The 13,462-nt window shown below is 36.8% G+C and overlaps 1 protein-coding gene across 6 annotated transcripts in view; it reads left to right on the forward strand.

Moving 5' to 3' along the window:
• The first annotated feature begins 4,729 nt into the window (after positions 1-4,729).
• Positions 4,730-13,462, forward strand: part of DACH2 (dachshund family transcription factor 2) — a 672,286-nt gene continuing 663,553 nt past the window's right edge. For all 6 annotated transcript variants that reach the window (XM_054544812.1, XM_054544811.1, XM_054544814.1 and 3 more), the window contains exon 1: positions 4,730-5,399. In XM_054544812.1, coding sequence (XP_054400787.1) covers positions 4,912-5,399 — 488 coding nt within the window. In that variant the 5' untranslated portion in view covers positions 4,730-4,911. The remainder of the gene's footprint in view (positions 5,400-13,462) is intronic.

Raw genomic sequence — 13,462 nt, forward strand, 5'->3', positions numbered from 1 at the left:
ACCTACAACAGAATCACTTAGGGGCTTTGTTTAATGCAGGTTGCTGAGCCTCACCCCGAGGTTCTAATTCAGCAGGTCTTGGGTAGGGCCAAACTGTTAGCATGTCTATCAAGCATCCAGGTAATGCTGATGCCGGTGATCTAGGGACCACACTCTGAGAACTGTTTTTAGAGTAGAAAGTTTTGATTTGTCTTAAGGATTCATAGCCTTGAACATTTTATATAGTAAAAGGTGAAAAGAGCAAGTAGAGAGGGAGAGACTGGAGATGCAAAAGAGAGAGGTGGGAATAAAACAGATTTGTCACTTGGATGATGTGAAAGAAAGGAATGAAGAACATCAATGGAAGCAGTGGAGGAGGCTTTTTATTTTTTAAGACAGAAGATGCAAAAATCCTTTTAGGAGGGGAAAAGGGAGGCGGAGGGAACGCCTGTCAAATAACTTTGTGGTAAAATCATAGAGAAGTGGGAGGCAGTAGCTAATGAGAGTGAGGGGAAGGGTGACTTGCAAAGAGTAGAAAAGGTTTGGAGTAGCTGCTACAGGGAATTCAATAGGGAGTCAACGAAATGAATAAAAGGACACTAAGTAGCAGTGGGAGACCAACTGAAGTTAAAATAGCTTGAATTTGAACAGTTAAAAGCCCAAGATTTAAAAGGGAACAATACATTGAGAGACATAGGTGGAATTTAAGACGACATGTTTCCTTCTCCTTTAGGAGAGTGCAGTATGAAATAGCATATGTTAAAAGTTGGTAAGCGCTTATCCTTTATAAGGTATTTTAAAAGCTTATTTTTAATATTTCAGTTAGAAAATGTTCATCTTTCCTTTAAGTATCGGATTTTAACTGTTACTCTTTGGGTTTTGACCAATTCTCTTGATGCTCTGCTGGTCCCCTTTCTCCACCTTTGCCTCCCTTGGAATTCATCTTCAATTTAACATTGTAACTGAATGAAAAAAATGATGTTATAGATAATTGTATAACCAGTTTCCTAATGGGGTATACATGCATACATAGCTATAGGCTTTCATCACTTAAATTCTCAGTTATATGAATGCTTTCATTTTACATTTATTGTCTTGCCCAATTTCCTTTTATTGTTTACCTAAAAGTGAACCTTAGAGGTCTCCTGGGAGGTTGTGATTCACGGCCACATTCGAGGTTGTAACTTCAGTTGGCTGAGGGTTTCAAATAATTCCATTTATGACCTTGGGATTTACTTGAATGCCTGATCTGAAAATCCGTCCCTTCTAATAGTTCTGGATATTTTGCAGTGCTGCATAAGCTTGCCGATACATGTATTTTTAATTTTTAATTAAAATGGTACCTGCATTTTACTGACAGTGTCAAAGTGGAATATTTTGCCTGAAATCACAGATGAGCACCCTCCCCTCCAAACTGAGTATGAATTAAGATAAAATGTAAATTGTTAATTAAGTCATGGAAGTTTACAGCATTTCAGTGTATGGGAAACTACACTTAGGCCCCAAATCATTCCACTGGAATTAGAACTTCTTCTGATGAGATATGGTACCTGCTTATACTAATTTTGTCGTTATTTGTTGTGGTGGTTGGCTCCTGTCTTGTATTAATTCACAAACCTTGAGTATCTTCTTAGTTTTAATGCAGTGCCTCTCTCCATAGAGAGTCATCTCCCAAGGGTACTCTGTTTACTGCCACCTTTTTATGATTTTATATTGCATCAAGCAATTCCAAACTTACAGGGTGTTGATGTGAAAGGCTTCCTCTGGTCTTGTAGAAACCTAGCCCTCTTTAGAAGTATGTTTGGCTTATGGAAGACATTAAAATCAGAAAGGGACAAAAACAAACCCTCTGTGTAAAACTGATTGTCTCAATCTCAAAGCACTGATAGTAATAGTAGAAATAGTAGTGATAAAAATAGAATAATCAAAAAGTCAAGAAAAAAACAAGGAGACAAAACCTGCTCTCTTAGATCTAAACGACTAAATGTTTAAATTGCATGTGTTACTTAAGAACGCTACCAAGTTTATCTAGAAGACTGCAATGAGAAGGAATTCAAATAATGAAACCGAGGGTCTTTTGCGTAGTGAAAGCTTCCAAAGAACTTTAACCTTTCAATGATCAATGGCCAATTTGAGTCTCTAGTATTTCTGCTAGAAATAGAACCGCAATCTCTAGTAATAATTAAAATATTACTGTAAACCTGATACATCTCATTAAACACATGACTTTTAATTTGTGCCTTTTCTAAAGTTGTCAAAGTATGTCTGTTCTTCAGTTTCACAATTACTGATTACAGCATGAATGAATAATCTGCCTTTCTTTTTTTATATTTCAGATTTCTTAAATTTGAAACATCACAATATCTGTGCAATGTTTTATTGCTGGAAACCCCAAATTGCTCTGTGAATAAAAAGGCCTTGATAATGTGGGCACAGCTACATACAAGGGGTAGCTTGGCCTTAGGATTTTTAACGTAATTAGAGCCATTTGAAAATAAAACATCCTTTACAGCCAAACTTATTCACCTGGAAATTTCAATCACAATAAGTTATCAGAGGTAAGTTATTTCAACTGATAGTTTAACAGCCATTTCAGTCAAAACACCTGTTGAATACAATTTGGGATTTCTGTTTTTAAAAACTGGTAAATACGAACATTTCTGTCAGTGCTGTTTTATTCTTTTTTGATACTTCTATTTTTGGTTGAGGCGTTTTCTGCGTCTGCTATTTCTTCTCAATTGTCCTTTTTTTTGCCCCTAATTACTTTCTTCCCACAACAGTATCCATGTAGCAAAAACATTTTGATGCCTTTTAAAAATGTCTTGTGGCTGTCTATATCCCAATCTATTATGTTAGAGTCATATAACTGCATTTTGAAAGCAATGATCATCACAACTTCTTAGCATTTTAACCCTGTACAATTTGAAATTGAAACAGTATGAAGAGATTCAAAGGGCAGTTCTTAAACCTGGTTGATGAAATGAGAAAAGAAGAAAATATGTTGTAGAAAGAGGCAGAAAAATCCAATTTAGGTTATCTGTAACTAAATAAGGGAGCAAAAAGAACCCACACATTTCTCGTTGATCCTGCTAAGTACAACTAGGGCTGAATAAAATTCAGTAGGTTTCCAACATTATTTATATTTTAGAAGAATATCAGAGAAGTTGCCATAAGCCATGTAGTTGGTAACGTTTTGTAAAGAAACGAAGCCTAGATTTCACTTTCTGAATAACAGCCTCTAGAGAAGAGGAGCACAGGAAAGGAAATATCTTGGTTTTAGAGAATGAATAGCTTGACAAGGAGTCTTAAAACAACTTTGCTAGGCCAGGAGCGGTGGCTCACGCCTGTAATCCCAGCACTTTGGGAGGCCGAGGAGGGCGGATCACGAGGTCAGGAGTTGGAGACCAGCCTGGCCAATATGGTGAAACCCTGTCTCTACTAAAAAAAAAAAAAAAAAATATATATATATATATATATATATATATATATGTATATATAAATTATCCAGGCGCGGTGGCGCGCACCTGTTGTCCCAGTTACTCGGCCGAGGCAGGAGAATCGCTTGATCCCCGGAGGCGGAGGCTGCAGTGAGCCGAGATTGTGCCACTGCACTCTAGTCTGGGCGACAGAGTCAGAATCTGTCTCAAAACAAACAAAAACAACTTTGCTAAGGCGATCTAACCACCATATGCTGTGTGGAAAAGACCATTCCTTTTCCCTGGAATGTACCCTGCTTAGACATTTTGTTCTATAAGCTCTTAGTACGTTTGGAACACTTGATGAGTGGGGGAAGTGGAATCTTGTTTAGGACTGGAGCTCTAATCACTGGACCTTCAAAGCCAATGGAAGAGGAAGGAAAATGCACGTTCAAGAGTGCAAACCCTCGCCCTTTCCTCATATTCCGCGATGACTCTTTTGAGTCCTAAACAAACATTTCCTATCAATTTTAGCGGGGAGTAGGGCCAGGGCAATCTCGACACTAAGGGATGGGGACACAGACAAGTCTGTTCCAGGACAGTGGCGGAAGTGCCATAAAATGAGGCGTCCATCTGCCACCCACAAAGCAAGTCTCTCTGTTTCCCAAAGTGTTCACAGGCTCACTACGCTTCCTGAATGTCAGTGCGAGTTAGCAACCAGAACTCTGATGTGAGTATGATCTCGGACGCTTGTTCCTCTGCGCGCTGGGTAGGGGAAAATTTACACCAAGCGCGCTTAGGTGGGCTAAAGGGCTGAGCTGTTTACTTCTGAACTCGCTAGCGTCTTTCTCCCGGAAGCTAGGCGAAGCCACCTATTAGCCCCCGCAGAGTTTGAGAGCGATGCGCAAGTGGAATTGGAGCTGCCACCTCACTTTCCACGATCTAACCCGGTGTAAGGTGGCGGAAGGGGCATGGGGAGGCACGTTCAGGAGTCGCGCTTTGCGTTTCCATCCCGACACCAGCGGAGCGCGGAGCGGATGGGTTCACAGCATAGGCCACTTTGAGAACTCTGCGTGACATTTGGGAGTTCTCTCGTCTGGCTGAGAGGCGAGAAGCAGAGGCACCACACTGCCCCCTTCTCGGACTGGATCTCTGTTCTTCGTCGAGCCTGAACCCACTCAGGTAGTCGGACGCCGGCCAGGGAGTCTCCACCTCCTCGCCAGCGGCAGCCATTCGGAGCGCTCGGGCGCAGAAGGGGTGGGGCCCATTGGCTGTGGGACGCTGCCAGTCTCCGGAGGGGGTGTGGTGGGGGTGGGGTCTGGGGCGGCAGCGGGTCCTGGCTGCTCACTGTTTGCTGAGCTTGAGCGTGAGCCCGCTGCTGAAGACTTGCGAACAGTTCGGAGCCAGCGAGAGCGCGCCAGAGAGAGCGAGAGTGAGGGAGTGAGTGCGAGGGGATCTAGAGGAGTCAGGGCGAGAAAGCGAGGGCCGGAGGACCCACGATTGAGACAGAGTGACCATGGCTGTCTCCGCATCTCCAGTGATCTCTGCAACTTCCAGCGGCGCCGGCGTCCCGGGGGGCTTATTCCGGGCCGAATCCCTGTACTCGACTCCAGGAGAGCCCCCTCGTCTTACTCCTAATATGATCAATAGTTTCATGGTTAATAACCACAGCAGCAGTGCCGGAGGCGGCGGCAGCGGCAACACCAACACCAACGAGTGCCGCATGGTCGACATGCATGGGATGAAGGTGGCTTCGTTCCTGATGGACGGCCAGGAACTGATCTGCCTGCCGCAAGTCTTTGATCTTTTTCTCAAGCACCTGGTGGGAGGTTTGCACACTGTGTACACCAAGCTGAAGAGACTGGATATATCCCCCGTGGTGTGTACTGTCGAGCAGGTCCGGATCCTCCGCGGGCTGGGGGCCATCCAGCCTGGGGTAAACCGCTGCAAACTCATCACCAGGAAAGACTTCGAAACTTTGTTCACCGATTGCACCAATGCCAGGTGAGACACTCGTTTCTTGGCTCTCCCACTTCTCTTACCCCTTTAGCCTCTTCTGCATGCCTCACCACCCTCATCCAACTTTGTTTGTAGAGTGAGTCTTAACTAGTTTGCTTCCATTCTTCACGCTGTAAATCGGTGGGGAAACAGGACTAGAAGCTTTCAATAATGCCGGTGCCTTCTAGTCCACGCTCAGTGTGCAAGGGCTTGGGTCTAAAAAAGTCCCGCACAAACTTGAGTTTGCAGTCGTCTATTGAAACTTTCCAGCCTTTTGCCCATATCTTGCATGGCTTTTGGCTGTTTGTGGTTATTTGTTAATTTCTCTATTTGGTTTTCTTTCCTGCTCTTTTGTGGCCGTACGGGTCGGATAGGTTTTCTTCTGAACACGGATACCAAGGGCTTTCTCTGGGGGCTGGCAGAGCTGTAAACTGGGCTCCTAAGCTGGCAAGCCAGAACACAGCATTTGGGGCATGCAGGAGGTGGGAAGTCTAGAATCCATCCCAGAGGGTGATTCGATCCCCATCCCGTGTGTTTGTTGTGAGAATGTGTGGGGTGTGTGGTGTTGTTGTTTGTGGTGGTGTTGGTGTGTGTGTGTGTGCGTGTACAAGTGCGCGTGAGAACGTATGCTCATGCTTGCTGCGCAAAGCTCCCCAGTACACGATACAGGAAAGTCGATGGATACTATTTTTACAAAAGGACGAAGACAAATATCACTTTCCTGGGATCGTCCGTTTTGGGCTATCTGCAGAGGGCAATGTGGGGCATGAATCACTGTGGCTGGGACTGGATTGGAGGTTAGTGTACAAGTTGGCAGATTTTCTAGAGAGGATGCTCTCAGCTCTTCCAGGCGAACAGTTGGAAGGATCCCATTCCCTTAAAGATAGGATTCCTTAAATGATGATGGCCAGCTTCCCTGGTTGTAAGTGTACCTCCTTCATATCACAGTTTAGAAGTACACTAGTGAATAAATGTCCATTTGTATATGAGAAGCAAATTGTGTTCAATGTTTCTGAGTTTAAAAAGAAAAAAGTATACTTAAGATTATCTGACTTTTTAAACACCTGTGAATTAGTCTTCTAGTATTTATTCCATCTCCAGTTTGGTAACATCTCAGGAAAGCACAGATTGGGCACAAAAATCACCATCACGTGGTTAAAAGGAGCAAAGGATTTTGTTGTAAAACGGCACTACTGCTTATTATTTTGCAAAAATAAAATAGAATAAAAAACCAACAACTCTCTCAAAATGAACTTTAAATCATAAAATCTCTGGGTCTGTGAACTAAAACTGTAACAATTTGCCACATCTGTTGTAAAATCCAAATTGCCATGTATAGTTGAATGATACTGACAACTTGTAGGCAAACTGTTGCTTACTGCTGCAATAAGATAATGCTGCAGAACTTACAAGGGAACCTTTTTACTTCTTTTTTCTTCAATTGAGCAGTGTTTTTCTGTGTTCAAGCAATTAAACAGAAAACTATTTATGTGAGAACTCCTACCTGATTCATATTTAGGGCTTACAAAGCTGGTTTATTATATCAGCTTTTCTTAAGGAAGATAGATGGCCTTAAAACACAAAGGATAACAGCTCCCTCAATAAAACAGGCAATTATGGATTGTAAGAGTAAAAAGACAATTTTATTTCGACTACAAAGCATTTTATTAGTACGCAAACTAAAAAGGTTACAAGGGACTTCAGATAGTGGCCATCTAATTCATTTGTTGCCATCCAAAAACACTCAAACATTTAAGTAATTGCAGACATGAAAACCTATTCTCTTATTAACTCTCTCTCTTTATCAGTCTCTCATCTCCCCATCCCTGTTCTTTGTCTCTTGCCCCTCTCCCGTCTCTAAAAATGCCCATTCTTAAAGTGGAACAATTATTACACTTAGGAAATTCTTCCTTCCTCAATTAATTTGCACATTCTTGAGAAAAACCTATGATCATGATTTTCAAATAAATAGATTAGTATTTTAATATGATTTTGATACTTTTCTCTATAAATGGAAAGTTTTCCTAATTTTTATTAGAGCTACTTACTAAAAAAAAATCCAGGGGCAGGTGATCTTGTAATATTTTTGGACCCTGTTATACCATGTATTTTTAGGTTATTATTTTTATCTAATTAGCTTTTATTTACTGCTTATCATGCAATAGTAACTTTTCATGTGTGTGAATTGCTTTTGTGTATGTGTGTGTATAAAGGTGATAGAGAAATATTAAATATGTAGGAAGAAATAGATCTGTGATGTGATGCATGTGCCTTTTATTGCATTTTCTTTTCTTTATGGGTATTTGGTTTATTATATTCATATTTTAAAACTGTGTTACAAGTATTGCAATTTTATTAATTGTAAAAATTTACGAAGTATATTCTATGAGTGCAATCCATCAGTGAAGATGAGGAAAGCTACTAGAAACACACCTAAATTGCAATTTTAGATAGAAGACAACCACAATTTCTGGGAAAAATCTAATTAATGATAAAATGATATCAACAAATTTTACTGATTCGAAGTGCCCTCCTAACCACATTATTAAAATTACAAAATATAATAATGCATTTAATAAACGCTTTATGACCTTAGGTAAGATTTACAGAAATGTATACTTTAAGTTACTTCCAAAATCTGAATTTTTAAAGAAAATTGCGAAATTTTTAGATCAACATTATTTCTGTGACTTTTCTATTCAGTGGAAAGAAAGATAAGGGATGTAAATAGGAAAGAAGTCCAAAAGAGACAAAGTAAGGTAGATGAGACTCGAGGCCAGTGAGAGAGTAGAAATGCAGGAAAAGAGCAGAGTGATGCCTTGAGACAGAGTGAAAGATGGAACAGAAGAGCTTATAGAGATGCCCCAAGATCAGTGATGTACCAATGGAGATCTGGCTAAAGAGGATTGTCCTTCAGGACTCATGACTTCTTAGTGCTTCTAGCTAAGAGCAGGGAGGGAAGTGCAAGGAAAAAGTAAATGTTTAGCAAATGGAAACTCTTAAACACTATTCTTATTTCAAAGAAGAGATTCATCTTCATCGCTTGATGGATAAATGTTCATAATATGTTGTTGAATGGAAGGCCTATTTGTGATGGTGTCATTGGCAATTTTCTCTTCCTGTATAATAAACATTTCTTCTCCTCTCTGTTGAGTATGTGGGGAAGAGTACAAGTCCTGACTTAGAGCATTTGGAATGCTTTCTGCGCTATCCCAGAACACACAAAATGGACTGTTTTCAAATTGGTCATTTTCAAGGACCTTAAGGTATTGCCACTAAGTGACATTTTGATTTGCTTCAGTGCCCATTATGTGCACTGAAGAAAAATGAATGAGTGAAATATATACATAATTGTTTCTTTGATAGTACTGAAAGTCACAGCAAGAACTACCAGTGCTTTATATTAACTATTTTGTTGTTAGCCAATTACCAAAATATTCAGTTGTCTTCCTAGAAAATAAGTTAAGAAATAATATCTGCTTCAACTACTAGAGAGGTAGTAAGATTAAAACTCTTGACCATTCATTGTTCTGTTCGACAAGTCAAGGTTTCCATCACTGTAATTTCAAAGAACTGTACAACATTTTTCCTTCATGACTGTTAACTTCCAAAATTAATTATAAGGATATGATTTTGAGGATTATTTTTTAAATGATGATAAAAATAATCAACACTAAGTTGGAAAAATTACTATACTGTTTTGGATTTTGTTTTTGCAGATAAAGCACTGTGATTTCTGTTTAATATTTTGTGCAAGAAAACTTAGAGTTTTTAATACCAGAGAGAACAGGCAGGTTTAGAAAGTAAATGTTGACAATTTTCACTCTTATGCAATAGATTTTTCTTACTAAATTCTCCTAAGTTTAATGCAGCAGTAAAATAGTAAATTAAAAATTGTTTTTCCTAAATATGAAAATTACTAAACAATCAATAAATTTTAGTGTTTCTCTTTTTACCTACCTATCAATATAAAAGTAAAATATTGTCAGATTTCATGACCAGCATTTAATTTGGTTTGAGGACCAACTGATTAAATGTTATTCGGTCATTTAGAGTTAAATGGGTGCTTGAAGAAACAAGAAAGTATGATTAAGAAAATATTTTAGTAATGCATTTGGAGACATGATTCAACATGTATTCAAACAAATAGAATTCAGTTTTTAAAGTTAAAATTTCCAATTGTAGTTTCTTGTTATTTTGATGGTATATAAACAGAACATAAACACGGTTTTATATTAAAGAGATTTTTAATATCAAAGCACATTTTACAACATTTTAAAACTATTTTCAAATACTAGAAATATGGTTATTATGAGCACTCAATGAGTTTGGCTTTGTAGTCACACCTGATGAGTACTTTATAGTTCATGATCCATACAGAGTAGCATAATTTACTTTGAAAATTTATGTTTTACATTTACAGTTAGGCAATGTCAAATTTTTGCAGAACTTGAATCACTTTCCTGAGCTAATATTTTGCATGGCTTACATTTTCAGTAATGATAAAAACATTTTAGAAAAGAATCTGTGTAGTAAATGCACATTTTATTCTATAGGACGATGAAAAGATAGTCATATTGTCTGTTAAAAGCAGCCACATGGTCAACAATGCTCTGTCCTTTATGAGAAGAATGATGTCAAGATTATAATTAAAGCAATTATAATTATATGCCAATGCATAGACTTTCCATGTTTACATTCATTTTAAATATATGCTTCTGAATAACCAACAGTTGTGTATTTAACTACTTTAGCTTGTATTCATATGCGCCTCACTCATTTATTAGGTGATGGATACTACATTAAAGAAATGATCCATGACATGATGCAGTATATCTTTGGATTTTTATGTATCATATTATCCTCAATGTATAGCACATGAATGTCAATAAATAATTAGGACATGATGGTCTTCAGACATTAATGTTTTATATGGTTTTACACAGGAAATATCTAGTACCTATAGAAGATATCAAGTCTGAATTATTTGATGCTTTCTTAGGTAACCTTATTTTGTCTTAATGAAATTCATAGATGTCTTTAACATGCTTCTAGCAGACAAATCTAATTGTGAAAAGCCTAATCACAACATGTTATATTTCAGTTGGTAATCTAGCTCTCCAGTGGCACTTTATCTTATGCATTTAGAGATACAAATGATTTGGGGTTATCTACTCTCTACATTTTAAATATGTATTAAAACCATCCTAATTGATCCAAAACTGAAAATATTATGTTTTTGTGAAAAAGACATCAAACCTTTCCCTCAAAGCAAAACAATTAGGTATTAATGATATTCTTGTTGCATATTCAAAAAGCCTTTGGTTGCATTTATTTCCTCATTTTCTTCCCTTTCACCATCTCAACCTGCAAAACTCTTCACTGTCACTTCAGATCACACAATTCTAAAAAGATAAAACAACATTTAAACACATTTGCTTTGGAAGGGAAATTGAGCATTTGTACCCAATAAGCCTGATTGTGGAACTGCATGCAAATTGTGTTTTGATTTATCTCTTTTACACTTTTTTCCATTTGAATTGATCTTGCATTAATTTCACCAAGCGGCTCTGTGAGGCTGCAGATGTTGCCCTGTGTTTAATAAATCAATGAGACAGATCTGAATGAATCACTTCAGATGGATTCTCTGCTGGGTTTGATGTCTAGATGTTATTCTTAGCTTGTTATCATGACAGATGCATTAATGTTCCCATACACTGCCAGCAATGTCAAAGAGATTGAAGCTTTTAAAGTGGCGGCATCCCTTTTTCCATTTTCTGCTAGAACAACTAAATTTATTTTATTTGAGAATCAGAGAAAAATACCAAATCAATCTTAAGATTTTTCATGGGAAAGAGTCTCAATACTCATGCTATATTGTGAACTATTCCAAAATGGTGGAAATCAACATATTAAAGCCTAAATATAGTGTAGCTGCCTAATAGTGCCTCTACATTTATATTTAATCATAGGAGGAAAAATAAGAATTAGTAATATATGATTGGGACACATTGAAAGTGTCACTATAAATAGAATAATACTGTATCCAAATTGATTACAGAAGGGTGTTAGTTTTTAAATCCTTACTAATAAGCTTTTTGTTGGCTTAATGCAGCTGCAATATACTCTTATGAAGGGATTTAGAACCCCTTCAGGATTTAACATTTTTTTAGCAGAAAGGAGACAGCCTGTCCGTTGTGTATTCATCATTTATTCACTTTGTAATGCTGAAAATCCCAGGAAAGTTTATTTCATTTTAATATATTTATATTCTTGGTAATTATTTGTAAATCATAAATTATCCAGTAGCAATAAATGCTACTTTTATAGTTTAATTTCTTAAACTATAGAAAAGCATATGGTCACCAAAAGGAACTTTGATATAACGCTAGTGAAATTCATTACTTACCTGCATTAAATATCATAACTACCATACTTCATTTCATTTAACCCATGGCTTTGTTTCCTTGATTCTGAGAGAGAAACAATGCTGTCAATTGATGTGAAATATTTTGAATTTAATATTGTAGGTGATATAACTTTTCAGTTAGTCTGATATTTGAAAATGCAAATTTTAAAAAGAAGGTTCAAATTTTCTCTTATTCAGCTTTCTGAAGAATATATATTTTAAAAATCAGTTTTTAGAAGTAGATCCTCTTTGAAAGCCTATACAGTATTCCTTAATCATAATTTTATTCCTACCTTTATTAGAATAGGAAAACAGTAAACACCGTTAAATGATACTATTTAGATCTCAAATTCAGGAAAAAATGTATCTCCAGTGGTTAGGCTAATAATGTTGGATGTTTATGATACGTATACTATTATCTATGGTGGAGTTTAAAGAAAAGTTGAAAATGAACTTCAATACATTATGGACAATAGTTAACTTTTTTTTCAATGTTTCTTTAAAATGTGTAAATGCCTTTATAGTGGTATCTCACCACATCCTTCTTCAACACTAAATTTGTATGTTAAAATTGGTGAAAATATTATACTGAGACTGTGAATTTAAGAAGTAACACAAATTGTTTTATGCAAAATTGAATATATTTTAAGAAAAAGATATCTTTATCAATACCTATCATGGTATCCTTAAAAAAGAACTGAATTTGTTACATAAAACAAAACCTTGGGTTTATAATAATAATTTCTGAGGAGTCATTTTTAACTCCAGTAATTTTCTTTGAAAAGGTTCATTAAGCCTAATATTCTGTTTATATTAGACATTTAATTCACATTTGTTGAATGAATACGACTATGCATACACATATACATACATTTATTCCTCTTATCAGAATTCTTTGCAGTATATGACGTTCCTTAACCAAAGGTAAGAAATAGTTAAATAAAGTATGCAGTTATTGAAGAGATACTAATCCTGAAATTTTAAATCCAATATAAAACAATTTGTAATCATGCCATAAACCTTTCACAAATACACATGTGAAGGTATCAAAATCTAATATATGAACTTAGAATATTTGAAATGAAGTATATTTTCAAAGCAAGTATGACTTCTTGATATTTCCCTTAGGTGAAAACCCAGTAGAGATGCTCAAATATTATGAAAAGGCAAGAATTAATAAATAAAGTGAGCCTGAGACCATTAAATGATTATTGGTGATTTAGATTTATACTACTTGATATGAACACTAACCCTTGTGGCAGTTGACTTGTGATCCTGTTTTCAAACAGTAAATGCATGCGTATTCAAAATGAGTTGGTAAAAGGAGGGTTTTCCTCCCTTCTTTCTAGTCTGTGAATATAATACAAATACATGTTAAAAAGAATGATTTGATTTTTTTCCTGAATAATCTTAAGACCCAATCCAATGGAAACTCAAATTTGCATGAAGTATCTTCCTCACCACCCATTTAAAAGAATAACTTAGTTCTTTCAGGTGTAATTAATTTTGAAGAGTAAAATTTCCTTTAATCTAGGAACCCTGAAGTTGAAACTACTAGTATCTGTGTTCTATTTTGACCCATCACAATTACTTTGTTTATTAGAGCAAATTGTAGTGGAAACTTTGTAATTATACTACTGGAAAAAGTATATGGTACAGG

Source organism: Pongo abelii, chromosome X, assembly GCF_028885655.2.
Source record: "Pongo abelii isolate AG06213 chromosome X, NHGRI_mPonAbe1-v2.0_pri, whole genome shotgun sequence".
In the NCBI taxonomy this organism is placed as follows: Eukaryota; Metazoa; Chordata; class Mammalia; order Primates; family Hominidae; genus Pongo; species Pongo abelii.